The sequence below is a fragment of the Ischnura elegans genome, chromosome 12, assembly GCF_921293095.1.
Source record: "Ischnura elegans chromosome 12, ioIscEleg1.1, whole genome shotgun sequence".
NCBI classification, from domain to species: Eukaryota; Metazoa; Arthropoda; class Insecta; order Odonata; family Coenagrionidae; genus Ischnura; species Ischnura elegans.
This window is the reverse complement of record NC_060257.1, coordinates 91,915,301-91,942,967: the sequence shown is the minus strand read 5'-3', so window position 1 is coordinate 91,942,967 and position 27,667 is coordinate 91,915,301. Positions and strand designations below refer to the sequence as shown.

The window sequence follows — 27,667 nt, the reverse complement described above, 5'->3', positions numbered from 1 at the left end:
AAGGCCGTTTTGCACAGGGAACAGAATAGCACAATCTGACGTGTGTACCTAGACGCAGTCAAAATTGCGTCGTGTAAAGCGGTGAATTGCTAGAACGCCTGCTAGAATGCGTGGACGTGCAATGGAAAAATAACCCCCGTTATGATTTCGTTCGTGCATTCAAGCAATTGCACGCCATAATGAGAAATTAATTACGGAATAGAGAGAAACGTTTATTTGTTTTCGAGGTTTTCCCATCTCCTCCCGCTCCCCTTTCCCTCTTACTCTCCCCCGCTCCAGTCGAACATTTTATAAATTGAATGAACTGCACACCATTTTCACATCGAGCATAATGAAGCAACACCGAAACCAAGGTCGGAATAAATTTTATATTCGTGAGAAATATCACGTGTTTATTCCACTATGGAAAAATTCCTCTCCACCACGCTTAGTTCCTCTGATTTTACACTTTTTCTTGATTTTTGATTTTTTTCCCAACTAATCGATTTGATATTGTCTCGTCAGGATCACTCAAATAATGTAAACCCCCTTGAAATTATTCAATTTGGCATTTTCCCTCTTTATCGCACATCTCTCTTAAACTTTCCTTTTATCCAGTGGCGTAACTATAATTATTTAGGGGGGGGGGGTGAGGGGACAGATCCCCCCAAAGCCTCAGAGAAATAAAAAATTATTTAAAACTATTGTCCAGTTTTGACGCATAATAACAGCATCTGCTTAAAGTTCAATTTTTAGTGCCAAAATGATGTAAAATGTATTCCAAGGCATGCCATTTTTCTGAAATTTTATCACATTTTTCCTGGAGTGGAAGAGTTCACCACCCTAGGCCATCCCATCAACCCCAACGCATATTCCTAGTTACGCCACTGCTTTTAACAATCCCCTTCTTTTTATCAACAACACATAGCAACATTCTTTGAAAAAATAAACAATTTAAACAACGACCTAGCAAAACATACATCAACATAAAACTTGGTACAATAAATTCTCATAAAACTAACAAAATTAAATGAATAAAGTTAAATAAATATAAATGGAGTTGGGCAAGTAACGACTTTACCATATTAAGACCTTGTGATAGTCTTATTTGATAGATGATTTGATCATTTTTGGTGTCAAAGAGTCTGTCAATGAGTGATTGATCTCACAGATAGAACATATTATTAATTAACTATAGTGCTGATAGGAGATACCTGTAAGAGAGCCTAAAGTGGAAGTGCTGATGTGCTGGTAGTCTGAGGAGAGTGAGATAGAGGGCGACGGAGTGCGTTTCCGAAAAGTACGTGGAGTGTCCCCAGGCGGTGCCGCACCAGAGGCCCCCGGTGGGGGGCAGGCCCGCCTCAGCCACCCCCACGCCCCCGTCGGGGCACCCACCCCCCAGCAGGCCACCCTCCACCTCCAACCCCCCCAACCCCAGCCCAGAGTCTGCTTTGGCGGCCCAACCACCGAACGTTCCCACGGCGAACGACAGGAAGGTGATCTGAAACAAAAGACAGACACATTGATTACGGTACACTTTAAACATCCATTTTAAATTGGAGAGTGTTTTTATAGTCCAGATATAAGATCGACTTAATGTGCGGGACAGGCTACATTAACGACAGAACAGATCTACACAGTAAATCTTGTGAAGCATGCTATTTTTTTACTGCTGATACGGATTACAAAAATATAAAATCTGGAATCTGCAGAGTTAAAAACGAATACTTATTGAACGGTTCATTCTAATAGCCATTTATCATAATCCTGAGTTTATTTGCTTTGATATAAAGAATAGATCTCACAAAGACGTAGATATAACAAGTAACTACGTACGCAGACACGCGAAAGGGTGCAAATAGATACCAAATATGAGAGCCATCCTCAAAAAATCAATTGGCTTAGACAGGATCTCCCGATTACGCTATACCACCGAGTCGAACTCTATAACCAAGTCATGAAGGCGAACTCGAGACTCCGACAGCGGATTAGTAACCACGACCTCCATCTCCTGTGGGTACCACGGTGTGAACTTGAAAAGTCAACACCTTCAACACTAAGGTAAACAGTCTGTGATTCGTCTTTGAAGATGATGGCTAGTTGTTGTAAATGGTTAGGTCATCGACAGATCCCAGTTCGAATCCCAGATAAACCATACGGTTCTTTAAAGGCGAGTTTAATCCTTGGTACACAGAGAGATCTTAAACATGAATTTACAAAGAGTCAATTTGTATTTCTCACTTCCTTTTGACTCTACATTTACTCGATTTCCTGGAAAATTTCATTCAATTTAACATCGTAACTAGTTTCAAGTGAGTTATAAGAGCAGTGGAAATAATTCGAATATATCACAATAGCGGACTTTCTAATCGGCTAATAGATGTGCTGTCACTCCATTGCGCATTTGAACGTATTTACTGAAGTTGCCAGTCGCGACACTGAAGGCAGAGAGATCCGTATTTAACGGAGGAAGAAGCCATAGTTAGCGCTGCTATCTGAAATGTGGGAAGGAAAGATATATGTGAAACCATGAATATTAAAATAGACCTTTAAGCAATAGACCTCTCCAAAACGCAGGAGAACTCTGCTGATAATTTTATAACTGTCATATCAATCAGACGAACGGTGTAGCACCGCATTGAGGACAGCTCTTGGCGGACAATTATTTTTCTTCTAATGATCACCATTATAAGTCAATAATCCTAAAATTGTTTTGACGCAACTCACGATTCCGCTCTCCGATATTTTACCTGTGAGAATTCCAACATGTCTGACTGTTCAAAAGCTGGGAGTAGCTACGGCTTCTCGGGTAAGTAGTGTGGTGGTTTCCCCTTGCCTTCCACATCGCAGTACTCATCATCACTGGTCAACAATCCTAGGATTGGTTTGACGCAGCTCTCCACTCTCCACCCGTATAGGGAATGAGGCATGGACAATGGCCTCCAAATTTAGGTTGCCGTTAAAGTAAATATTACCACGCCTGAAGTGAAATGAGTGTCGTTGTACTGACCACCGTAGTGTCCACCTTCACTCATACGAAGAAGAGCTGCTGCCCTCTCCCCCGGGTGATGTGAGGCATAATTGTTGGCGGCCTCCCATCGCCAAGTCACGGCATCTTCACAGATTCAATATATCATTTAAATAGCCTAATTTACCCTTTAGATCCCGTTGATTTTAGACCACGGCTGCTAATTTGATGAATAATTTCTCTTATCTCGCTGGTAACCTCTGTATCTAGAGATGGAACCCACCATCTACAACCTGGTGGACGCCATAAGCTCAACCGCGAATTCTTTTTTTACACGTATATTTTAGACTATTTCAATTCTCTAACTTCTCTGCCCACACCGTGCGTACTGATGATGTGCAGAACTTCGTTCTTCCGCCGTAAAACGAACGTGGGGCTATGATGGAGTCGTAGTCTTAAATATAATAAAGGAAGGCGCACATCGGTTTCTGCACATGCGAAAATGGAAACCGCAAGGGCATCGATCACGTGATGGATATGGTTCGTTTGATTGGCTGTATACGACGCTAGTGCATTCTTTCATGTTGTTAATTTCTATTGCTAATTTCGTTTCCATTAAATTTAATATTCAGGAAGATGGAAAAGCAGTCGTATTTGAACGACATCCATTTATAAGCGAATACTTACTTTAGAATTGCCATTTCCCATTATAGTTCAGTAGGTGGCCTTTTCATACCTAGCCCCGGATTTTGTTTATTATGCCGATAAAATGCGAGTCATTGTACGTGTACAATATACTCATAGGCCAAATGACGATGGATAGGGTCAAAGGTGAGGAACTTTTACTTTGGTCTTTAATGGTCTCGCGAATTGCGGTCCACCTTATTAAGTGCCAGTACCTAATCTTGGTTAGTCTTGACAATGATGGTATAAACGCGGAAACTAGTAGACTGCTAAAATAAAAGTTTGTGGAATAGTACTGGGTTTTGTTTCACCATGAACTAGTGTAAAGATGATGAAGGTCAGATGAATGGACCTTGTGGATGTCGAGGAAACGCTGAGAAGAGTGGGAGTGAGAGAATATAATTTACACGAAGAAGACGATAAAGCTTCACTGAATGCAAGAAAGGATAATAATAAAGATAACAATTTCAATACCATAATCACATATGTCCTTCTGAAACATAAATGACGGTCATGAAAAACATTGAATATAATGCTACAAAACTTTGTGCGTGCTTGGTAAAATAATTACTAAACTTCTATGATTAACTGCCTAGTGGTTTAAAATTCGTATTCATATTTTATAAACATAAAAGTACAAAATTTTACTTGCAAATAAAATCCATAATGAAATATCTCACTCAAACGCGTATGTCTCCAAGGGCGTTCTGTCACTGGAATAAGCATCACCCTAGCAACGGTCTCGAGGAGGTTTATTCAGATTGTTCTTCTGTCGTCGTTGTCAACGCAGAAGTTATTGATATGTCACCGTGACGAGCATTTAACATTTTGAAAACATTTTCTTGGTGTCCTCCGAGTTATCTGCGTCTCTTATAACGTAATGAGGTCACCATAAGTTTCGTTCTAGGTATTTCCATCATCATCCCAGGCTATTTCCTCAACCTCTCTCTCATGGTCCTTCTCGTCTCTGCGCATGCGTAGAGGAAGTAGCGGAAGGGAAAGAAAGGGAAGGGAATGTTGAGAAGAAGGGGGAGAATATGTGTGGGTTCGGATAGAGATAGTATTCCCATGGCAACTCCTCTTTAATCCCAGTGGCATTTCTTTTGTCTTCTCTCGCTCGTATCTAAGGAAGTCTCTCTCTCTCTCTCCCGCCTTATCAACAATGAGTAAAGGCTCCCCGCGGAGACGAATTCCTCAGAGTGGAAGGGGAGGTTCTCTGGGTACGTAGCAACGGGTGGAGAAAGAGTAAAAGCTTGGGGAAATGTTTTACTTTCACCTCTCCTGCGACGTAAACACAACATATCAATAGCATAGCATGTCTCAAATTATTTATTCAATGAAATTTTAATGAAAGACCCACCGAGACCCGGAAATAGAAAAAAATATTAACGTCAAATTATTAACGAGAAAACATCAATAACTTATGAATAAAACACTTAATTGAAGTTTAGTTTGAAACGACGACGAAAAGATTACAAGTGAACTCGCCAACAATCGATTTTTATCACCAGATCAAATTCCAAAATTAATTATATTAGATTCCGGTTAATTGGGACGCATCAGTACCAGCGCATTTTGCCTTAATTAAGCAGCCGCCCAATTTATCCGAAGAATTCCATAAATTAGCTGAAATAATGAGCACACTCTAAATAAATAGGAAAAATAAAGAAGTCTAGCCAGCTATTTCATTAATTGAAGAGAGTAAAACGACATTCTAATGCCCCAATATATGGTAATCTGTAATGGAACAAAAACCCAAATATTGGCTAAAAGAGATGTTCGCTAATTATTAATTCGTAAAAATAGTTAACACCAATATCCGAAAATACAAGGAGATATTAGAAGCACCAGCTTAAGTGATTGATTTTATTTGACTGGACAAGTAACCCCTTAGCAAAAATTTATTTAATTTGATAAAGAAGTATAGAGAAAAATATTGCTACTTATTGAAAAGAAGGCAGTATTCAAACATAAAAATAGAGCGCAAAGAATGATGAAGAGCGGCATTTTCTTAGTATACAATTTCATGACCTATGGTACAATTAGCACTGCACGTTTTAGGGCAAAAAGTGTATTTTAAATGTCCATTTCAGTTTAAAATCAATTAAAACCCCTCAGGGTGCTAGTTATTAGAGAGAAGTATGTGTATAGCTGAGGGAGATGCTGTAGAAACGTAAGAATTGTCAAGTTGCTCTGAAAGGAAAGTGGTAGGTAAGCGATTTGTTCCTACAGATATGGAGAATAAATACCTTTATGGATTCGTTTAACGAGAAATAAAACACCAGAAACGGTTAGTTCTTCGTAACCAAGCAATGTGGAACAAAAATATATTCAACAGTAAATTATATTTCACGTTTCGAAAATAAATAGCATTCAAATACAATGGTAGATACAGAATTTTGTTTGAACATTTTCAATTTGGTGGATTTTAAAAAATGGAATGATAGACAGTAGATTGTTTTCAAGATGAATCGATAGTTACGTTAATTAATGTATTATTTGACTGGTCGTTCTGAAAGGAATATGGAAAGCAATACGTCCCAAGAAATAGGAAGATTTATTATCATTATAAATTATTTTATTGGGAAACAAAATACCAGTTCATAGTGCTCGAAGGGTTAGTATTTTCTGAAGTAAGTCCGTATTCTTTTCAAATCGTCTTTTTACTCTCCGCGGTGGTTTCATTTCGTCAGCCAGCAGTCGTTTGCAATCCTTTTTTTGTAGTCTTGCCAAACCGTTGCGAGCGATTCTCGGGAGAGTTTATGGCGATGGGCGATCAAAAGACTACAAACTTACGCACGAAACTCGACTCGCTTGCGACTGCGCCAGTCAATTTTATATAACATCCTAATATATATGTATATATCCAGCCCACAAAGCATAATATATACCTGGGAAATAAAACTGATCGAAATGGCTTCTTTGTCTGCCCTCCATCAACCCTTTCCCTTTTTGCCGTCTTAATCCATCGCCAAAATTTTCATTCCTCTCTCTCTCTCTCCAATATAAAATGCAAGGACAATGATCGTGACGATTGTGGTTTTCTTTTCAAAAATTAGCCACAATTTTCTCTATTTTTCTTTATCTAAACCTGATCGCATTCAAACTGCAGTGTGATAGAAAATTAAATTTTAAGACGCATATGTTTTTGCTCGAGCATCCGATGGGACGCAGTTTTCGATATACATGGCGAAGAAAAATTGTGTCACGAAATGTTAACCCTGGATATCTGAAGCCAGTAGGAACCTAAATTACCAATGATGTTCCGGTCGAAAACGCACCATTTTCAAACTACAGAAACTTAAGAGCCAAGTGCTCCGATTGGCCGCGAGTTTGATCTGTTGTCGGATGCCTTGGATATATCGCGATCTCCGGTAGACGAAGCATTCCAAGTAATGAGTTGTCTAGAGCACCGAGACACAATAAAAAATCGTTTTCTCGTAAAATTTCATTTTCATTAACACACTACGAAGTTTGAACGCGATTCGGTGGTGAAACTTAGGTTAATTTCCCCTTTTAAACAAAAGATGGCTGCACTTTTTCACAAAATTTTAATGCATGCGACGCGTTTCGGCTCCCAGAGCCATCATCAGGTACAAGACACTGTCTTACATTTAAATATCACCTTTATACCTTTGAGAAAGGGGTGGGGGAGGATGTCACATGTTCTGAGAAGGGGTGGGAAACAGGCGTACAGAGTGGAGACGGTGAGAAAAGATACAACTAAAGAGATACGGGAAAACCCAGGGTTGGAAGGAGGACTCTAGGTATAACTGTAGGAGAACGACATGTGGGAAGAGCCACAGAAAACCGGGAAGGCCCAGGGAAGGGGGGCTACTCTCTTTTATTTAAATATGTCGAACGTCCACCATATAACGCCTGTATTTGTTGAACTTAATTTCCCTTATAAGCAAAGACCTTTGATGACCTGGATAGTGCCATTATCGCTCTGCCTAGCACTCATCTTTAAATTCTGTTTCCTGACGTTGGTTTGGGCACTGACTACGTGCTGTTTTTCAAAGATAGGCTTTCCTGCCTCGTCACCTTTTAGGAGAGAGTTGCCTACATTGTACCCTAATTTGTACCACCTCGGTAGAACGGAGGGACGTGGAATCTTGAGACTTCTGTCGTGTGCAGTTTCAACTAGGTCATACGAGACGCCAAAATACCAGTCGCCAGCTTACTACGTTTGAGAACGGTCTGTGTGAGAGAGAGTAAAATATTTTGCAGTTTTAAAGCAATTTTTTCTTCACGTGGCCAAGGGAAAAACGATAGTACGGTAAGTGGGAACAAAATGTATAACGTATTAGCTGAATAGACTTATATATACCTCCGTTTTCATGAAAACATGATTCTTTAAATCTTATGGTTAGTTTGGAAGGAAGTAACGAAGGAAAAATGGTGAAGTTGGCCATAATTTACCACTAGGAGTTTCCTATATCGTACCGGTACAATTTAGGACACCGTAGTGCTATTCAATTATGATTTAGCTGCTTTTTTCACATGCAAAGATATTTTTAGATTGTGTGCTACTTTTAATGTTATTCATTTATTATTTGTAATTTATCATAGCCAATTAGCGTTACAGTATTGTTCCCAAAGGAAATTATAGAAAGTTAAGCGTAGATTAACTATATTTAGCCGTAGCAGCATGTGCAATGGGGATATCTCCCATTCTCAAGGTAAAAACAAGAGCAGTTTCTACTAGAGCTCCAGTACGTAGAAAGAGAGCCTCTGAATTGACTCGTAGTCCATACAAGGAAAAACTCAGGTCAGCGAAGGAGAGGAAAGCCAAACCTGCAAAATTACCCGTAAAAGGAAATTCATTAATGGAATTGCAGTGAAACAAACAAGAAAACCAAGGGATGGAGCTGCGGTAGAATGGTATTGTGAAATGTGTCAGGAAAATAAAACGAAAGAGATGATAAGATGTATGACATGTCAAACATGTATTTATGCTTTTAAGCGCTGAATTGGAAAAAGAGTGGAAAAGTTTTCCTGCAATAACTATAAATATATGAATTGACTAGCAAGGTACAGTAAAATTCTTCTATTAATAACGTTGATCTGAAATACAATGGATTTATATAGTTTCGGCTACATAATTGATAAGAGTAAATGTGTAGTCCAATTCAGTAAACCACTGGTAACAATTAGGAGACCAGTTTCCTGCAGATATTTATAAAATCAGACATATTTTGCTTTTGACGATGTGATTTTGATCATTTTGCCATAGAATTCCATGCATTACATCACAATGAACAAGATTTAATCGATTATAGGCTAGATACTTGAGCATATCGTCGTTAGCAATATCATGACTTTCTTGGACAGACGTAACTTCCTCCATGACTGTCAGCACGGATTCAGAAAAGGTAGATCATGCGAAACACAGCTCGCGCTCTTTCTTCACGACGTTCTAAAATCTGGTGAATCGAAAAGACCAAGTTAACGCACTATTTCTAGATTTTAAGAAAGCTTTCGACACTGTACCTCACAAAAAACTTTTATACAAATTGCAGTCATGCAGATTAAATGAAAAAGTTGTAAACTGGATACGCGACTTTCTCAGAGGTCGTAAACAAAAAGTAGTTCTTGACGGAATTAGCTCTGATGCTGTAAAAGTTACATCAGGTGTTCCACAAGGAAGCGTAATCGACCCCCTGTTGTTTATTATATACATTAATGATCATCCACCGTGTAACTTATTATTTGAGCTACATAAACTAAAAAATGTAATAAGTGGTACACTATAGGCAACTCTCCCCATGTTCGGAAAGGCGATGACAAATCCAACGAATGACGGCTCGGGAAAGGGAATTTTTATAATTTTCATGAATTTATAGTCCTCAAAAAGCATATTTCACTGTTTTTCCTGATTGCTAGTTAAAATTAAGCACGATTTGTCCTCAAGACTGCATTGAAAAATTATGGAATGATCATAATACTTTGCTGGTAAATGTATGTGGGTGATGTTGACGTTGACATATTTGAACGCAGCAGATTATTTGAAGTGTGTAAAAATACAAAATCCAAAATTCCGTTGGGGAAAAAATCCATGCAATGACAATCACGGGATGTAGCACAATAAAATACTTCATTCGATTTCAATAGTGTTGAGTGATTATACAAATGATTTGCTCGACTTTGATAGTGAATGGGATATTAGTGTCTATTTAAATTCTCCCTATGCTCATGTCAGATTGTCATTTCATAGTATACAGAAATTATTATAGATGAAATTTATCAAATAAGCAAGAAGACAATCACAAAGCATGGACAAAATGTTCCCCCTGAAACTTCAACAAACCAGCAACTTTTACTCTACCGAGTAAAACAAACTCGTTTCGCTAGCAACCGAACTTGAGCCGCATCCAATAAGCTTCCCCGCTTTCCCCTTCAATATAAGCATATTTGGCGAAGGGCGTATTACTCACTCATTAAGAAAAACAGAATGCCCAATTTCCGGCCTACCAGCAATCGAAAGGGTACAAACAACCAACATTCCCCGTCTCCATGGCAACGGAAGCATACGCGAGCGCTCGCCTTTTGTTGTCGAAGGATTTTGGAGAGAGTGAGCAGTGTTTCTGGACCTCCTTCACCCTCTCTTTAATTTTTTTTTTATTTTCCCAATTTTAGCATTCCTTGCAGGGTTTTTCACTTTTCCGACCCTTTGCAGAAAAAAAGGGTTTTAATTTAAATTGCTTGCTCCATCTCTTTTTTTCTTTATAGCCTCGAGAGGGCATATTATATCCGTCTTTCCACGCAGATTTTTCGAGTCTGGACCAACAAAGGCAAACCTCGCGCGAAAACTTTGGAGCGAATCGATAATTGATATCGCATCCTGACGATCCCACGCACGAAAGGGAAGTACGAGAGGGGACGTGGAAAAGTGTGGTCAGCCGTTTTTGTTTCCTTCTCATTCTTCTGATAACCGGTGAGTGAGCCGCAGGCAAACAGATTGAGGAAGGGGATGAATGGCCAGGGCCAACACACACAGAGAGGAATGCGGGAGGGATACATAGATAGATAGATGATTCTAGTTTTTGTCGAGTCGTTAAAAATTTGGCTTCCGCTGATAAAATGCTCCGGGCTCCTCAAAAGCCGATGAAATTGGAAACCAAGTGAAGAACAAAGAATCTGAAACATTGGAAGCTGATGAGAGTGAGGTAGAAAAGAGAAAATAGCACACAGTAAGCAGAAGTGATGACGTGTGCGAGGAACATGCTTGGTTGCCAAGGATACGCTCCCTCCTACCAGAGACATTGTATCCAACACCATTGTAAAATCCCCCTTTGCAGCGTTAGATATCATTTAGCTCAAAGGGATCGTATCCATAGAAACTATGTATTCCTGATTATTGGTGCTGGTTAATTTTCGAGGAAAAGGCATTGCGATACATCAATGAGTCCATTTTCAAAGAGACGCAATGGAGAAAGAAGAGTGTCACATTTATACTAACGCCGGTGACCGCTCCTAAAAACTATGAAGTTGTATTTTTGAGAATGGCACAATAAGTGTCAGAATCGGTTGGGAAACAAAAGACAGTTGTGCCGAATTTCACGAAGACACTATTTATTTCAGTAATATGATTTTACTCCATAAATCAGAGCCAGCGACGAGTGAATCACTATCAAGCAACATACATGCATGAGAGCACGCAGATGCAGATTTACGTATACGTTTCCAAGTGAGACAGGTTGATGCAAAATCGAGAATAATTAATGTCAGGCGATCAGTCTGTAGAGCAAGGGTAAGTAGAGGGCGGGCAACCCTTCATTCGGGAAAAACGTGCGCCGATCATGCGAATCACGCGACGAGGGAAAATTTAGACTTCAATGCACCAGGGAAGCAAAATTAAGCCCGTATTAAATTGAAATACAAATGCACTAAAATTTAACGCGGAACGGCTTCCGGGTTTCCCTCCGCGTCGATTCAACTTCGTAACGAAAGTTTTGCCGGCGTTGCATCAGACATTTTCAGCACCTTGCTCCACCTACAGCATCACTCCGCGGATGCCTACATCTTTAACTTTATCTAGCTTGATTCAGCAATGAAAGGTCGCTGATCTTCCCTTGAATGATTTTTCAAGCTGCACAGGCGCCCAAATGCACAGAAATAGTTTACCATTCGCTAATCGTATGCAAGTCACGTGACTAAATGCTACGTAACCATGGAGACGCTCGAGGGACGTTATGACGTCATACGCCCGCTACTAGTCCTTACTCGTAGTCGTAATTCTTTCCACCCACACTCGCGTTGACTTTTATCGCCTTAAATATTATCGACGGGAACAATTCGACTCAAATAACTGCCCGACTTGTTTTTCGAGTGGTCGTACGAACGTTCGCTTCGACGATCGGCAATGAAAGGGTTTGGACTCTTTGAATGAATGGTGGACTCGTTTCAAAGGGGTCCACAGAAAAGGGGAAAAATAAAATAAAAGGGTCCTCGGAAGGCGGCAATTGTGAAATGAAAATATAGCCGGAAGGCCTTTTGGCCTTTCCCGAGGTCAGAGGTCAAGAGGACTTTGAGGGTCCGTTGTTGAAGAGGACTTTGAAGGTCCATCCCCAGGATATGTTTCATCCGCGATATAACTTCAAGGTGAAATTCGACCAAAAGAGTCGAAAGGTGCGTGCAATACATGATGGAAAAGCACATGGCTTTCACCGTGATGCTCCATCAAGTAACCACATGTATTTTATGCATTAATAGAAAAAATGTTTACAGATTTTTCTATTAGCTTTTAGAGTCGAAAGCGCCAATATTTATTTGCCTTGATAATAATTATTAGTACTTTCAAAAACATCATATATTAACGATTACAATAAAGTTACCGAGTTCACTTGATGACGAAGAAAAACGATCTAATTTGAAACTTTGCGAACTGTCTCCTAAAGAGGATATCGCCGAGTAGTAACAAATGAGCATCGAATTTCCAAAAGTACCTATAAATATAGCGAACTGGTACCGAAGCCACTAACGCGGCGATGACCGCAAGATGTCTCTTGCGTAGTTCGTAAGTGGTTTGCACGAGATCATTGCCCGTCGTCATCAAGTGAACTCGGAATCAGCTTACATTGGTTATTGGCGCTTTCAAATACGCCGGAACTATGTTTCTTAAGCCTTGGTAGACTCATTAAGTGTTTCAATATACAACATTGAGTATTGTGTAAGCATATTCAACTTTGAATGTAAGATACTACTGTAAAGCGAAGCGTCTAGGCGTTAGATATAAGATTCCAGATTATTTAATTATATTTGACTGTCCACGACATTTCAAACAGCATAATCAGAACTAAATGGGTCATTTCCTCTCTGCAATTTTGGAATTCGAAGCCCATGTCATCACTAGTATCGAGTATCACGGACCTGCGAGGAATATTGCGTACTAGCAGACTGGCACCCTGACATCATCCTCCGTATGCTTATCGAGGTGGACTAATAGGAAGGTGTAGATGAAAATACTGAGACCATTCACGTAAGGGTCTCTTTTACAACGCTTTATTCCTGATAACCAATGCATTGGCAAATGTTCTTTCGATACGATACGCATGTTATTCAGTGGAATACGAAAATTGGGATATGTGAACGCAGAAAATTGAGTGCGTGCTATCCTGGAAGCGGAATATGCTCATTAGGAGGCACATGTAAAAATTTAAAGGAGAATATGAGACGACTTAGTTCGCTACATTATGAGGCAAGATATCCTGAAGAAAATTATCGTAGAAGGACAGGTGGAAGGGAAGAAGGGCAAGGGACGGCCCCGAAAGAGTTACATTGGACAGGTTGTACAAGAGAAGAAATACGTACGTCGCTTTGACAAGGCTAGCGGATAGGAGAGAGGAATGGAGAGCTGCGTCAAATCAATCTTAGGATTAACTTATAATGATGATGATTCAAGGAATTTAAGAGAGAATACCTCTGGGAAAATTTATAATGCCTAAAAGAAATAGTTGCAATTAGTTAAACTTATAGATTGAACGAAAGTGTGGAACATTCCATCTATTAATATGCGCCAACGTAAAAATATAATCACTTGCTTCCACACACTTTTCATTAATACTGTGGAAACATCAGCGAAAGAAATAAGCTCACGTCCATTGAAGTGTTTTTCAGGATATAATGCACATTTAGATGGTAAGCTCATTCATCAAACAACCCATTCCTACCTAAACGATATTTCTCTGAGCGCAGGACAGCCAATGACCAATAATCGAAAAATGCAATTCCCAAATGCAATGTGAGATACACAGGAGGAATCAATATGCAAGGCCAATCAAACATGCGATTACGACAATTCTCACATTATGCTAATAAAAAATGGAGTGGGTCCAATTCTGACTTTGTATCATACACAGAAAATTATGGGAAGCTGTTTCCTCGCTATGTGAAGAACCTTAAAGGGGCCGTGAGAAATAGGGCAGTTTCCTTCATCAAAGAAAACGAAAGGCATTGATTGCGATTCGTTACCCATCATTAGTGTATTCATAATATACATATTATTTGTTTTTAGAAATTCCAGTTTAGACGAATGTTAATGGTCAATTTTAGCCTCATTCGAAAAAGGCTACATTGGCGCCCATGCGATGCCACTCCACGTGACGTCACAGGGACCTAGTTTCTACACGAGAGGATAGGAGTTATACATCGTCTGAGGTTACCAATGGATGCATGAGGCACAGAGCTCAGGGAAACATCTCTCAATAATAACCTATTAAAATTGTCTAAGGTCGGAACGTTTCCTTCGTTAGATAGGGTATTAATAATCCTTATTTAAGGCAAGCGCTACCTGCTAGCATGGTACTCTGCAACCTGCTAGCAGCCTGCATCGTTTCGGCGCTCATAGCCTCGCACCAAGGTGGCCTCACACGTCGGAAGCTGGAACCAGAATGGCGTCACACGCGCTTTTTCCAGCATTCATACTTACGCTAGCCGTCGCGTTTTCGCGCGCTTAAAAATTTCCACTTTTCTTTTAATCGCGAAAAATAGATATCGTCATTTAAAAATCTAGAAGCGTGAAATACGTACTCCAGGAGTATATAATATAATCTTTCGATTTAGGCAATTTAAAACATTAGGAAAACAACCTATTCCTCCAACCATTGGCATGTGAAGCTTAGGATTTCAGTCCGTCCGCCATGTTTTTCTACCTACTGTGAAGTCTTTTAAATGCAGATGCTTGCGAAAACTCAAAAGTGCCTTTGGATTACTTCGACAGCCTCGAATTGAGAATAACCTGACGTTTTATTTGACATATACTACGCTAACGGGAAACAGAAGAAGACGGTTGATCAATATGGCTACTGCTGGATACACGTAATACCAGTAATGCCGAAAAACCAGTACCAAGAACCTCTATAGGTGAACTCTTCCTCCTCAGGCTGCACGTTTCACTTAAAAACGATGGAATGCTGTTTCCACCTTCCTTCCCGATTTGATTCAAGGAATTGCGCATCTGGCCATCTTGAGGAGGACCTATACAAAAGTCCTTCTTTTTAATACATTGTGAAATAGCGCAAACTTTGAATCTTTTTTCAGTTCATTCGTTCCGGATGAGGTTACGACTTGGACGATACATTACTTGCATCCCAGGCGACAGCTTTTGTGCCTTTTAATGAACAATTCTTTCATTGTTCAATTTCTTCGATTTTTTCCAAGCGCGGAGGATAGAAACCACCATTCCAATGTCTTCAGTTCAGCGAACCACCAACACCCGAAACGATTTCCTCGAACACGATCGGCAATTGTTTCCTTTTATTTCAGCACATTAAGCCTCTCCAAAGTGGTGAGTTTACGTTAGGTGTCGAACCGTATTCTGCCATTTTATGGCTCGTCAAAGAAGGCAACACACTCGGTCCCCATTTGAAGTGGAAATGCACAGCAGGAGAGAATGGTCGCTTTTTCCTCTGAAAGAGCCAGTCCTTGAGTCAACAGCGAAGTGAAAGACTGAAATTACCTCAGGGATAGAAATCGTCAACACTGACGACCAAAAGAGACTTTTCAAATAGTAAACGACGCTTAATTTACATGCAGTTCTTGATAAGATGATCCATCATGATCTTCACTTAGCAAATTCGGATAAAAGCATCACTCAAAGAATGTGAAATATATGCTTCGTTTACCGTCGCACTATCGCAGACGTGATGACGAGAAGAAAATATAGGAAATTGAATGCAGAAAGTGAGATGCCATTATTACCTCGTACTATAGCTACGGTTTCTCGACTGACAAAATTAATGGCGTCACTCGTTCGGACGACTGATTGCTTGCTTTTCTTTTTTACATTGGCAAATATTTTCGTTCTCTCAGCATTTCCTCGGTATCGAATATTTTTTTAGTATTTTTTCACCGGTGTTTCTATCGGATTTTTGACAGGAGTGCTAAATATTTCGCATAGTTCTAACCTTGCATGGATATATTATTATATTTAATTACTAATAATAGGGAATTCTTGGCTTCCCATTAAAGTGCAATTGCGTAAGCGTGGTCTCGGATTACGTATACGATTCACGCTTGGCGGGAGCTTACACCACCTGCTTGAATGTGCACGTATGGCTTTTGTTATTTTGTATAATATTTTAAGGACCGTGTGGTGTGCATTTTGGTATTCCGTGACATACTGAATGTAGATGATTGGTCACTGCGTGCCAAACGCCCTAGAGGTGCCTCGCAGGATATTTTGTGGATGCAGATGGGTAAGAAGTATTTGTTTAGGAAATATGAGGACAGGGTTTTGCTTTGATTTCTCACTTTTTCCCAACAAAAAACCAAAAGGGACACCCGTTTATTCCCACCCAAAATTCTTATTATACGTATATGGATGACGTATATTGCATATTTTTTCCATTTATTCCCTAAGCCAGCCAATTAAAACACATCAGTTTATTTTCAGTGAAGTTTCGAGTATAATACTTTATTTTACGCAAGTAGAAAATCCATGATATATGCCTTTTGATTACTTATTTAATTGGAGCGAGAAATGGAGTGAGACCTGAGAGCATGCTTATTGTCCCTAAAAACGGAACAAGAGTATGAGCATGTTATTGCTATGCACTTACTTCAATTGCTAACATTAATTGCTAATTAATTTAGTTTTATTTAAAAAAATAATATTTGAGTTATTTGGTACACTTACGTTTGTTTTATTAATTTGTTGATGGAATGGGCTTCGATTGTTGTCAGGGAAGTGCTAAAGTAAAGGACTGATGGACGAGTCAAAACAAATCAATTGAAGTCTATTTTATTAAACTAAATAGACACGTTTAGCACCAGTTATTTCTCAGTACATAGCAATTATTGCAAACTCAGTGTAATATCAGAGAAGATTCGTATGAAAAAAAAGGAATGTTTTGATTGCTTTTTTATTCAAGCGCAGTCTCTGAGTGTTTGTTGTGCTCAAAAACGGAACGAGAGGTAGTGGGGAGAGTGAAGATTTTCGAGAGGTGCTTAATGCAAAGACACGGTTTCTGAAGTCGCGATGAAGAGGAGTAGGATCAGAGACATTGTGTTGGGGGAGAGAGAGGGTTGTTATCCTCTCGAGAGGGGGATGGAGGGGTGACTACAAGAGATAAGGAAGTGCTTCCATCTGAAAGAGAGTGTCGAGGCAAATATTTACGGGAGTGAAGAGCAGGAGGATGCCGCTCAGACGACCTAGGTCAGTATTTCGGAAAGCAACCAAAAAGCGTGTATTGACATGACCGTGCTGCCCTCGTGTACCGAAGTTTGGAACTACTCTCAACGCAAATGACGGTAGGAAAAAAATTGCATTGCACTGCAAATAAATTCGCTCATATTTCTTGAAAATCACCTTCACTTGGCTGATGCTTCTTCTCCTATCCATTTTCGCTCTCCATGCCTGGAAATGATAAAAAAATTCTTCTCTTCACAATTCCCTTTTATTGTTTGCACCGTGCTAGTAGTTAGTAGACCGCGCTAGTACACTTTGGTTAAGTAGCAGCGTCACGACTACTGATTTAAAATGGGTTGTATTTTCATGTTTTGAAACGAAAGTTGTTGAAAATGAATACTACGAATAGTTTATAATCACTCACAATTACACTTTATTGTGTAATGTAATATGCACATCCCGGTGCTTTCCAAATAACACGAAATCTGTCTTTTATCAGTGAAAATTCAAATAAAACCCTTCAACCTCCGCGAAGAGGGAATCTATACGAACTCATTGTGTCTTCATTCAAGAATATTCCGAGGCAAGCACTAACGTCTCCTTAACTATCCTCGAAGCGAAACGAGAGATCACAGGAAGGGATGATAGTTGAAATCACGGCTTTTGAGTGCCACTTGATGCTAAGAAAGGAAGGGAAGTAGGTTGGGAGGGTGGTGTGTTTCTGGTATTCTCCACTTTATGTTACAAAGGTGTAAGAATATAAATGGAGGTGAAGATACTTCTGTGGTCATTGTGAGTGTGGAGGCAGCAACATTGGGCAAATATTTAAGGGGATGAAGAGCAGGGTGAAGCAGAAGGCGCTCATCGAAATTCACGGAGACTAAATGATTACGATAAATGATTTGAAATTATTTTTGATGGAAATTATGGCTCATCCAAGTTCAATAAAAACCGTATAAAAAGCAATTTACCACCGTGGAAGAATGAGAATGGCAATTGTTACCCGTTTTGTGCCATATGACCTCTCATGTCACCGTACCCAATTTTTAATTGATAGGATCCAACCATTTTTCGTAATCATCAGGATCTAAGGGGCTGGATGGTTTACTCTCTTTAATTCATTCATATATATTTCAAATTCTCTCATTCCCATACATTTCCATGAAATTTATTTGAAAACAAACAATATTACGTAAAATATGTCCTAAAATGATGTATCCAATAATATTAGTAATATTTTTAATATGTAAGTTTTTACGAAATGCAGAGAGTTTTGGTAATAATTGGTAGTTAGTATCAATCAATAATTTGAACTCATAAAGAACATTTTAAATATTTTAATTTGTTCTCGGTGAGCTTTGAAGTCATGTTTTTTTTACCACTCGACACGAAATTCGATTCGGAACGAAAGGTTACGAAAAGGGAGAAGATTTGAAATCACTGCTTTTGAGTGGCACTTAATGCAAGGGCTGAGGGAAGTAGGTGTCGGAGTGGATACATTTTCATAGTGATATCATGTTTATAGATCATTTTGCTCAAGTTTTTACTCCTAGAGAAATTATTGGGGCTCAAAGCAATGAAATAACTCCAAATGAAAATCAAGTGGGTCAGCCCTTACGAACCACTAAGTAACGAAAAATAATAGAATTGTTTCAAGTGGACATGGCGTCCTGTGATAAGGTCCATCAAAAATGTATCACTATGTGTAAACATTGTATCACTATGAATATATATCCATATGTGATATTCATAATACCTGAACACCTAGAAACAAAGGAGTATCTACACCGATGATTAATATTTACTTATTATATATTAGTATAATTAGATTGACCGATTAGTATTTACAATATATAATAAGTATCTACGAAAAGTAAATACTTTAAACAGTGAATGGTGATCAGTATTCATCCAATAACGTGAACATAGTAAATAATATTATTCATTCCTCACTTGTCAGTTTCCAAGGAGCTCTTGAGTCATGTTTATAACTATCGATTCGGAATTAGAGATCGCGGTAAGATGACTGTGTGTTGAAATCACGGCTTCTGAGTGGTGCTCAATGTGAAGACAATGAAAGAGGGAAGCAGGTGGCAGAATTCTTCACTTTAAGAAGTGTGTATATAAATGAAGATAAGAGGACGCCCTGATTCGCGGGGGTGTGAGGCAACGAGCAAATATTTACGCGAAAAATGAAGGGAGTGGATGATGGAGACTGCTGATTGAGCTGGAAGGGAGATGGGGGCTGGTTCGTTGGATGCCACTGGAGCGTGCTTTCGCCGCAGAAAGGTTAATCGATTCCAATTGGATTAGATAGCGTTCTTTAGCGGCAACGGGAGGCGTCGAGATTCGTTCGTCGCCTTTGTCTGGTTCTCCCTCGCATTGGACGGGGGCGGAGGGTGGATGGGGGTTGGAATCAAGGCTGAAAACTGAAAGGGATTCTCCGAGAGCGGGAGAGAGTGGAGGACCGGTGTGAAGATGGCAGCACTGAAGGCGATGGCCCGGAATTCCTCGCTTAAACATGAGGGTTTCGTCCCACCCTTTTCGTTTGTTTCCTAACGTGAATTTATATTCTCTCCGGAAGACTCTGGTTAAGATTACATGAATAATAAGACTTCAACTCAGATCGATTGACAATTCATTTTAAAGGACGTCAGGACGACTATGAGAAGGTACTGTTGCTGAAAATACCTAAATAAATATGTTTGGTCACCAAGCAACGAGGACAAAACATCATCGATAAAGAGGTAAACGTAGAACACAACTGAAAATTATTAATAACAACACTTTTGAACATCTCGCAGACGAAGGTGGAAGAATATTTATAGAGCTGAAAATGTATACATTTTTGATGTTACCTAGAAGCAACATTGGGTTATAAAGGGTGAATACACAGTATCAACGTTGCCTTGCTTCGTAATGCATTTTGGAACATTTCTTTCGAAATTTCAATAGATAATCACGCTTAAGATAGCTGTATATATAAAATGCATGCTAGAAAAAATATACATTCCACAAGTACCCCTAATCAAGCCTTGCCACCCTACCTCCCTTCTTAAGGAAGGAAAAAACCTGAAGGGTAACGGTTTACGGTGGGGAAACATGGACACTTGGGAAAGAGGAAGAGAAAAAAGACTGGAGGCATTCGAGATGTGGGTGTGGCGAAGAATGAATGGTGAAAGTGAATTGGACGGAGAGGAGGAGGAACTACGAAGTGCTGGACATGGTGGGTGAGGAGAGGCATCTTTAGGAATGAGGAGGAGGCAGAAAGTACGGATGGAGCGAGTACTTAGCGGGGAGGGAAAACAGTGTTAGAGGGTAGAATGTTCGGTAAAAGAAGGAGAGGAAGGAAGAGAATAGGATTTTTAAATAGAATGAAAGGAAGTATGCCTTATATTGTGAATTTAAGAGAGAAGTCCAAGTTGGGAAAGGTTGTTGCGATTTGCTCAAAGATTCACGAAAACCTATCTTAACGTGTAGAATATTTTTAAAATTAAATTTATCCCCTACTTATTCACCGCAACCCCTTCTTGGTGGAATATATAATGAGACCAAACTTTGAATCCGCACCTAAAGATGATATAATTTTTCCACACCCGGGTAGCCAAAATGTTTTTGGTAAAAGTTTCGAAACTTTTTCAATGCCATAAATGGCATAAATTTATTTTTCGTCATAAAGTATAAACTCTTTAAGAAATGGCTTAGAAAATATTATTTGCTTTTGATGTAACTCTCAATAAAGCGAAATGAGGAAATTTCATCATGCTAATGAATACATTTCTGTGCTAGAAAAAATATACATCCCGCAAGCTGCGATTACACCCTGTATGATAGCATTTCTTAATAACTAAAAAGCGCGTGGCCAACCAAGTACCTACAATTTGTGCTCATTCATTATGGAAATTTTTCCAACGGGCCCATTTCGTTGCGTTGATGTAGACAACCTCTCGGTGATAATTCATTTGTGAATCAGTCACAACAACCTCACTTAACTTGTCGTTAACACTTATCTATTACGTTAAAACAGCAAAAGCGTCGTAAATAGACTGTTGGCTGAGAAAAAAATTCTGTAAAAAGTAGCTGGTAGCAAGGAAGGTAGTAATACTTCTGGGTACTCATATGAACCATGAATTTGTTTTATGATTAAAGAACGGTAAAATTTGTAATTGGTAAAGTATTTCAAATGTGGCCTACATGTTAATATACCAAGTTGAGTTGTTTTGAACGGCCCTTAACTCAAGCAGACGCCGAGAGTATTTTTCTGAATGGTATGAGCAGAATCTAGATTCTAGTGACGGGATGAACTATTTCGGCCTAGCAGTGGGTAAGTGCAATAACTCTAGTCATGATCAGCTCACCTGTACAATGTCCCCGTGCTGCCCTCCGGCGGCCGTGAAGTTAAGCATGCAGTGGAACGGCAGCGCGTCTTCGGCCGGACGACGAACCTCCAACTCGTACGATTCTCCGCTCTCGCCCCAGTAAGTGCGGTTGCAAGCTGCAATGAAAATAAGACAATGAACAAAAGATGAAAGTATTTTTACGTCTCCCATTGAGTTCAGAAAGGACAATAATTCACCATAATATGCATTTTATCTCCAAACGACAGAAATTCGGCAGCTTGGGACCCGAATTTTCAGCATAAAAAATTTAAAATTAATTTTTACAATATCCACTGTAGAAATTTTAAACAGATACTCCCATGAAGTCGGGCAACAAGCTGAAATCGCTTGAGAAAACAGTCATTTATGTGGAAATATAGGAAAACTTTATAAGGGAACAATTCATCACACGCTGCATATAATGGAGTATATTTCTCTATGGGAGCGAGAGGTGGACGTTGACAGGTGCAGAAAAATCAAGAGTGGAATCATTCGAAACGTGGAGCTACCGAAGAATGATGAGGATAAAATGGATCGACAGAGTAAGTGATAAAAAGAGTGGGAGGAAAGAGAAGTACTTATTGCAAAAACCCTAGGAAGGAGAAAGGGACAACTTACGTGGCCACATAATGGAATGTAAAAAGCTTTGAAATTCCACATAAATTTAATAGTGTGTGGAATAGGTTTCAACGCGGCAGGTCATCATCTGGTGCATTTGCATCGAGGACAAATAATAAATTGTCACACACAAATTAATAAAAAATCAACCAGATGATGTCGCGCCACGTCGAAACCTAGGTCGTAACTTATGCGGAATAGGGTGGTTTCCTATTATTTTTTTAATTGCCTAAATCGAAAGATTATTACTCCTGGAGTACGCAATTCACGCATTTAGCTTTTTAAATGACGATATCTATTTTTTGCGATTAAATGAAAAGTGAAAAATCGCGAAAACGCGGCTGCTAAGTATGACTGCTGGGAAAAGCCCGTGTGACGTCATTCTGGTTCCGGCTGCAGCCGTGTGAGACCACCTTGGTGCGAGGCTATGAGGAGCGCCGATACGGCCGATACGATGCAGGCTGCTCGCAGGTAGCAGAGTACCCCGCTATCAGGTAGCGCTTGGCTTAAATAAGGATTATTAATATCCTATCGAACGAAGGAAACTTTCCGACCATAGGCAATTTTAATAGGTGATTATTAAGAAATGTTTCCCTGAGCTCTGTGCCACATGCATGCATTGTTAATCTCAGACGATGTAAAACTCCTATCTCCTCGTATAGAAAATAGGTCCCTGTGACGTCACGTGGAGTGGCATCGCATGGGCGCCAATCTGGCCGTTTTCAAGTGCGTTTAAAATAGACCATTGCCATTCGTCTAAACTGGGATTTCTAAAGCCAAATAATTTGTATATTATGAATACACTAATGGTGGGTAACGAATCGCAATCAATGCCTTTCGTTTTCTTGGACGAAAGAAACTACCCTATTAAAATGGATTTTTACATTTAATTATATTAAGTTGATTCCTTGAAGTCACGCGCGCGACAGCAAATTAGTTGTTCACATTATGAGGCATGATGGCCCGATGGAAACAATCTTATAGGGACAGGTGGAAGGGAAGAAGGGCAAGGGGCGGTCCTGAATCTGTTACAAGGTTACTATTGATGAATAAAATGTTAAGATTGAAGAATAAGCTGAGTGAGATGAACGAATCAAGAGTAAGTTGCTAAGGATGTGTAAGAGAAGAAATACGTCACCATTAAAACGTTTGCAGAAAGAGGCGAGCCAAATGGAGATCAAATCGATCTTAGGATTGTTGATTCATGATGACGATGCGATAACTTTTCTGTATTATTCTAATCATCATTTACCGTATCCCAATCTTCCCTCGAACCGTTCATTTTACTCGTGTTGATTGCGCTGATAATGAGTGATGGAGACTGGAAACGAGTGTCAATCACGCTCTAATCCCTTTTTATTTTATTTAGTTCACGGATTAAGCCTTCCTCCCTTCCTTCCTGGATCACTTATGTGCCTTGTATTCATGGTGCGGCCTAACGAATGAGATATAGAATTTCTCTTTCACCCTCTCAAATTGCGCTTGACGAATCCTTGATCATATCCACGAATATCCATATATAAACTATAAATGGAAATTTCCACGCTTTAGTATGAAGCTCCAGAGCCGACCATGGTTTCTACATCCCACATATGTGAAGGTAGAATGCCGAACCCAAGGTCGATAGTGGAATTTAATACTAATGTGTGAGAATTTCCATTCGTAGTCATTTTATCATCGATATATCGCATTTTCACCCAGTCAATGCTTAAACGATTTTATACGAATCCTTGCTTCTTTTGTGCTCTGCCAAAAATGTTACTTTTGTGTGTTCTAAACATCAATTGCTACCTAGAATTTTTAGTTCTGTTTGTCTCAATGGAACCCTCTGGTATCATTTCATGTCATTATCCCAACCATAGTCCCTTGTTCCGTTGCTTTCGTTCGTTTCGCTAGGGTTGATAAAGAGCGCCGCTAACGAGTGTCAGTCAACCTCAAATTTATTGTGACAAATATTTCGCGTCCGCCGAGGAATTTTGAATGGAGTCAATCGTTTGGAGAGGCCTTATCGATCTCAGTGATCGCGTCGTTTTCGCAGCGTGTCCTTCAACTGTTTCAAGTGCACTTCGTGGGCCCTTTTGCGTGACACAGAATCCAATCGCCTCCTCACTCCTCCTGGAAAAATGAACCGCGACCCAACCGCACCCTGCATTTTCTCGTTGAATTAGTGACGAGGTGCTCGCCAGCGGCCGGAGGAAGCGTGTGTTCGGGAAGCGCCTACGCTAAAGGCAACTCGATTTTCAATTCACTCGCTAACGTTGGACAGCCATCTCAAGTGACGATATTCACACTATTCAACTGACAGGACATCTACCGGTGATCATCGAGTTGCGAAAAATGAGCAGCGAATTTCCAATATGACCCAATTGACCTAGAAACTCATTCAAAAGGTGTGAGGACCTAAAAAACTTCGTTCAATCAAAGTGCTTCTGTTTTTAATAGGATGTAATTCCAGCAGCTTTAAAAATTCGGAAAACATAAAATTCACTATCTTTTCTCTTTTTTTCTGAGCATATTCCTCCAGAAGTCTTTCCATCCGACTTTTGAAAATTTTCAAAAGGTCACTTGAATTTATGTCCTTATTTTTTTTACTCGTACAAGCGGATACATTTACGGCACACGGGAGAGAGAAACAGAGATTTTCGCTCGATAGGACGACAGATATGCCCGAAATTGTGTGTTGGTGGTGGGGTTGAAATTAAGGGCAGAAATGGAGAGAGAAATTAACGCGCAGAATGAAGGGGTTGACGACGAACCAAATTATAGGCGGAATGCAAATGTCGCAGTTAATTGGAAATTTCCTGGGATCTCTCCTGTGGATTCATCCGCGTGGTGAGTTATGACTCGAAGGCAGTAAATCAAGGTGCTGCTCGCTAGTCTTGTTTTCAGAGCCTGCGTTTGTGTATGTGAGCTCTCCATGGAAACGGGGGGGTGGGGTGGGGGGGGGGGAGAAAATTCGACTCGCAGCGCCACCCCGTGGCCCCAAACGAAATAATACGGGCTATAGTCAAATACTCAACTTCCAACTGTCGAGTCGTATTATTCTATAGAAAATGGCGTGGTATTCAGAACCTGATGGGTGTATTAATTTACTTAATTATCACGTGTAACCCATCAATCTATATGAAAGAAATATAGACTGAATTTCGCCGTCAATTACATATTTATCAAACTGATCTTCTGTTTAATGAAGTATGGAACTAAATGAAGACTCCTTTCTCTCCGCACAACATTGCATTACCATAAAACGTTTCACGGTGGTTTCAACGGTCCTCCGGAAGAGAAACAGGCGCTGACCAATCAAATCAGCGGATGCTGCAACAGAAACTCAGGATGCTGGTTCTGCCTGGGGACCAATATGGCGACTCCAATATGGCGATCCGCGCACACGCCTTGAAAGCGTTGTTCCTCCCTTGGGCAGTGGTTCCTTTAGTCAGCGTTTCTTTCCTCTCTTTCTCTCTCATCCTTGAGACCCCGACGCCCCCTGGCCGTCCAATAAAGCGACTCCTTTGGGGGTACGTCCACAAGACTTCCTTCCCACAGCACTCAGCATCGCAGGGAGAATAGAAAAGGGGCTGGAGTCTTCCCGAGGGGCTGGAGGCTTTCTTCTCTCTTCTTCACCGCAGACCGAAGGAAACAACCAGAAATCAGGTTACCATGACGATCTGATATTTCCCGCCCAGCGTCTCCAGGGGAGAACAGCTAGTTCAATGGTGTCAAACGGGATTACGGATTAGGGGGAGGGGAAGGAATGGTGGGGGACGACATGATATTCTAAGAAATGAAAGTGTCGTGCAGTGCATATGTCGATCCTGCAAGTAAACACGTAAGTATTACCCCTTATTGTTAGGATGCATTTACGTAAAGACAGTTGGTCCCTACCAGTGCTGGTAAGTAATCGAATAAACGTAATCGGGTTACTTTTTGCGAAAGGTAATTTTTATTTTTAATTTACTCGTTACGGGGAAAGAGGAATCGTTACTTTCGTTGTAAACGTTTCTTGCTCATAATTAGGGATGCCAACTTACAAATAATATTTGGGGGGTCAAACCGGGGATCTTGCCCCGGGAAATATTATAAGTAGCGAGTTTTAGTTTTTAAGCGTTTAAAAGAGTCATATGATCAACATTAGAATCCTGACAACACGAATCTCGATATCTGGACACTCCGGGAAAAATCGACAAGCCTGAAATTTTTTTTCCTCACACCCATAACGAATTTTCGAGGGGGCTGGGGCCCCCTCGAAAATTCGCCGGCGCCACTGCTCATAATCGGCGATTAAGTTATTGATTTCACTGATTTACCTAAGCCTACAGATAATCGAGTACAGTGCTTGTTTAGGATCAGCCACTCTTACAATGTAGCTTGTAATGTAATGTACTTGTAATGTAATGTAATGTACTTATGATGGGTGCAAAATATGAGACCCCTTGTGTTGCTACTGCATTTATAATCGTATGTAACGTAATGTAAAAATCGCAAAGTTAGTAATTTCTGACTCAATTATATCACATTTTTACCAGTGGCGGCTCCTGAGTCAAATGCTGGGAGGGGCACACTCCACCGGGGGGTCAAAATTTTTGAATATTTTGTTTATTTTAGTGAGTTTTTCAGGCAATCTAGAGACCACTAATACACAAAACAATCGCTAATACTAAAACACTAGCAATCACTAACTGGATTAACTCAACTGCAACTAGGCCTATTTACATGAAAACAATTTACACATAATAATTCAAGTGGTCACCAAAACAAGGTATTCTACAACACTGCAACACCAAGATTACACGGCTGCCGGCCGGCGCGGCGATGTCAACTCATTCGTTCTGCGCATGCTCGGGCGGCGTCCCAAGGCACAAGCTTAGACGCGTCATAGCACCAGCAGCCCCCACCACTACCACTCTTCATATAACTGCATGGTGATGGATTAGGACGTTCTGGCCAGCGCCCCGCGGCTACAAATGTGAACTTCTCGCGCTATTTTTGCGTGTTTTTCCTGCATTTTCGATGCATGCGATTGAAAAAACACTGGTTAATTAGATGTTTCATTACAATTGAATGGGCATTTCATTTTTTTTCCTTTTTCAAATCTTTGGGAGGGGTGGCGTCCGAGAGTCCTTATGGGCAAGACGCCACTGATGTTTACTGCAATGTTCGACAGTTGCCAGGTGGTCTATAGACTGGACAATCTCGCAAGACGTTATTGTAATTGCGACTGTAATTTTACTGATTACTTTTTAAAATCGTTAATTTGTACCCGTGATTGATGCATTAAGTGACTGCAATTGAGCCGAGTAACTTTTTCTCAATAATTTTACCAACACCGGTCCTAACATTTGCCGCCGCTACCATTGATATATCGAAGTTAAATTTCCAGTCCATTTTAGCTGGTACATTTATTTGTAAAGA

General features: G+C 40.1%; 1 protein-coding gene across 1 annotated transcript in view; it reads right to left on the bottom strand.

Moving 5' to 3' along the window:
- Nucleotides 1-27,667, bottom strand: part of LOC124168749 — a 504,822-nt gene that overhangs the window by 56,919 nt on the left and 420,236 nt on the right. Inside the window, exons 2-3 of the mRNA XM_046547017.1 lie at nucleotides 21,620-21,756; nucleotides 1,194-1,480 (exon numbers count right to left, since the gene is read on the bottom strand). Coding sequence (XP_046402973.1) covers nucleotides 1,194-1,480; nucleotides 21,620-21,756 — 424 coding nt within the window. The remainder of the gene's footprint in view (nucleotides 1-1,193; nucleotides 1,481-21,619; nucleotides 21,757-27,667) is intronic.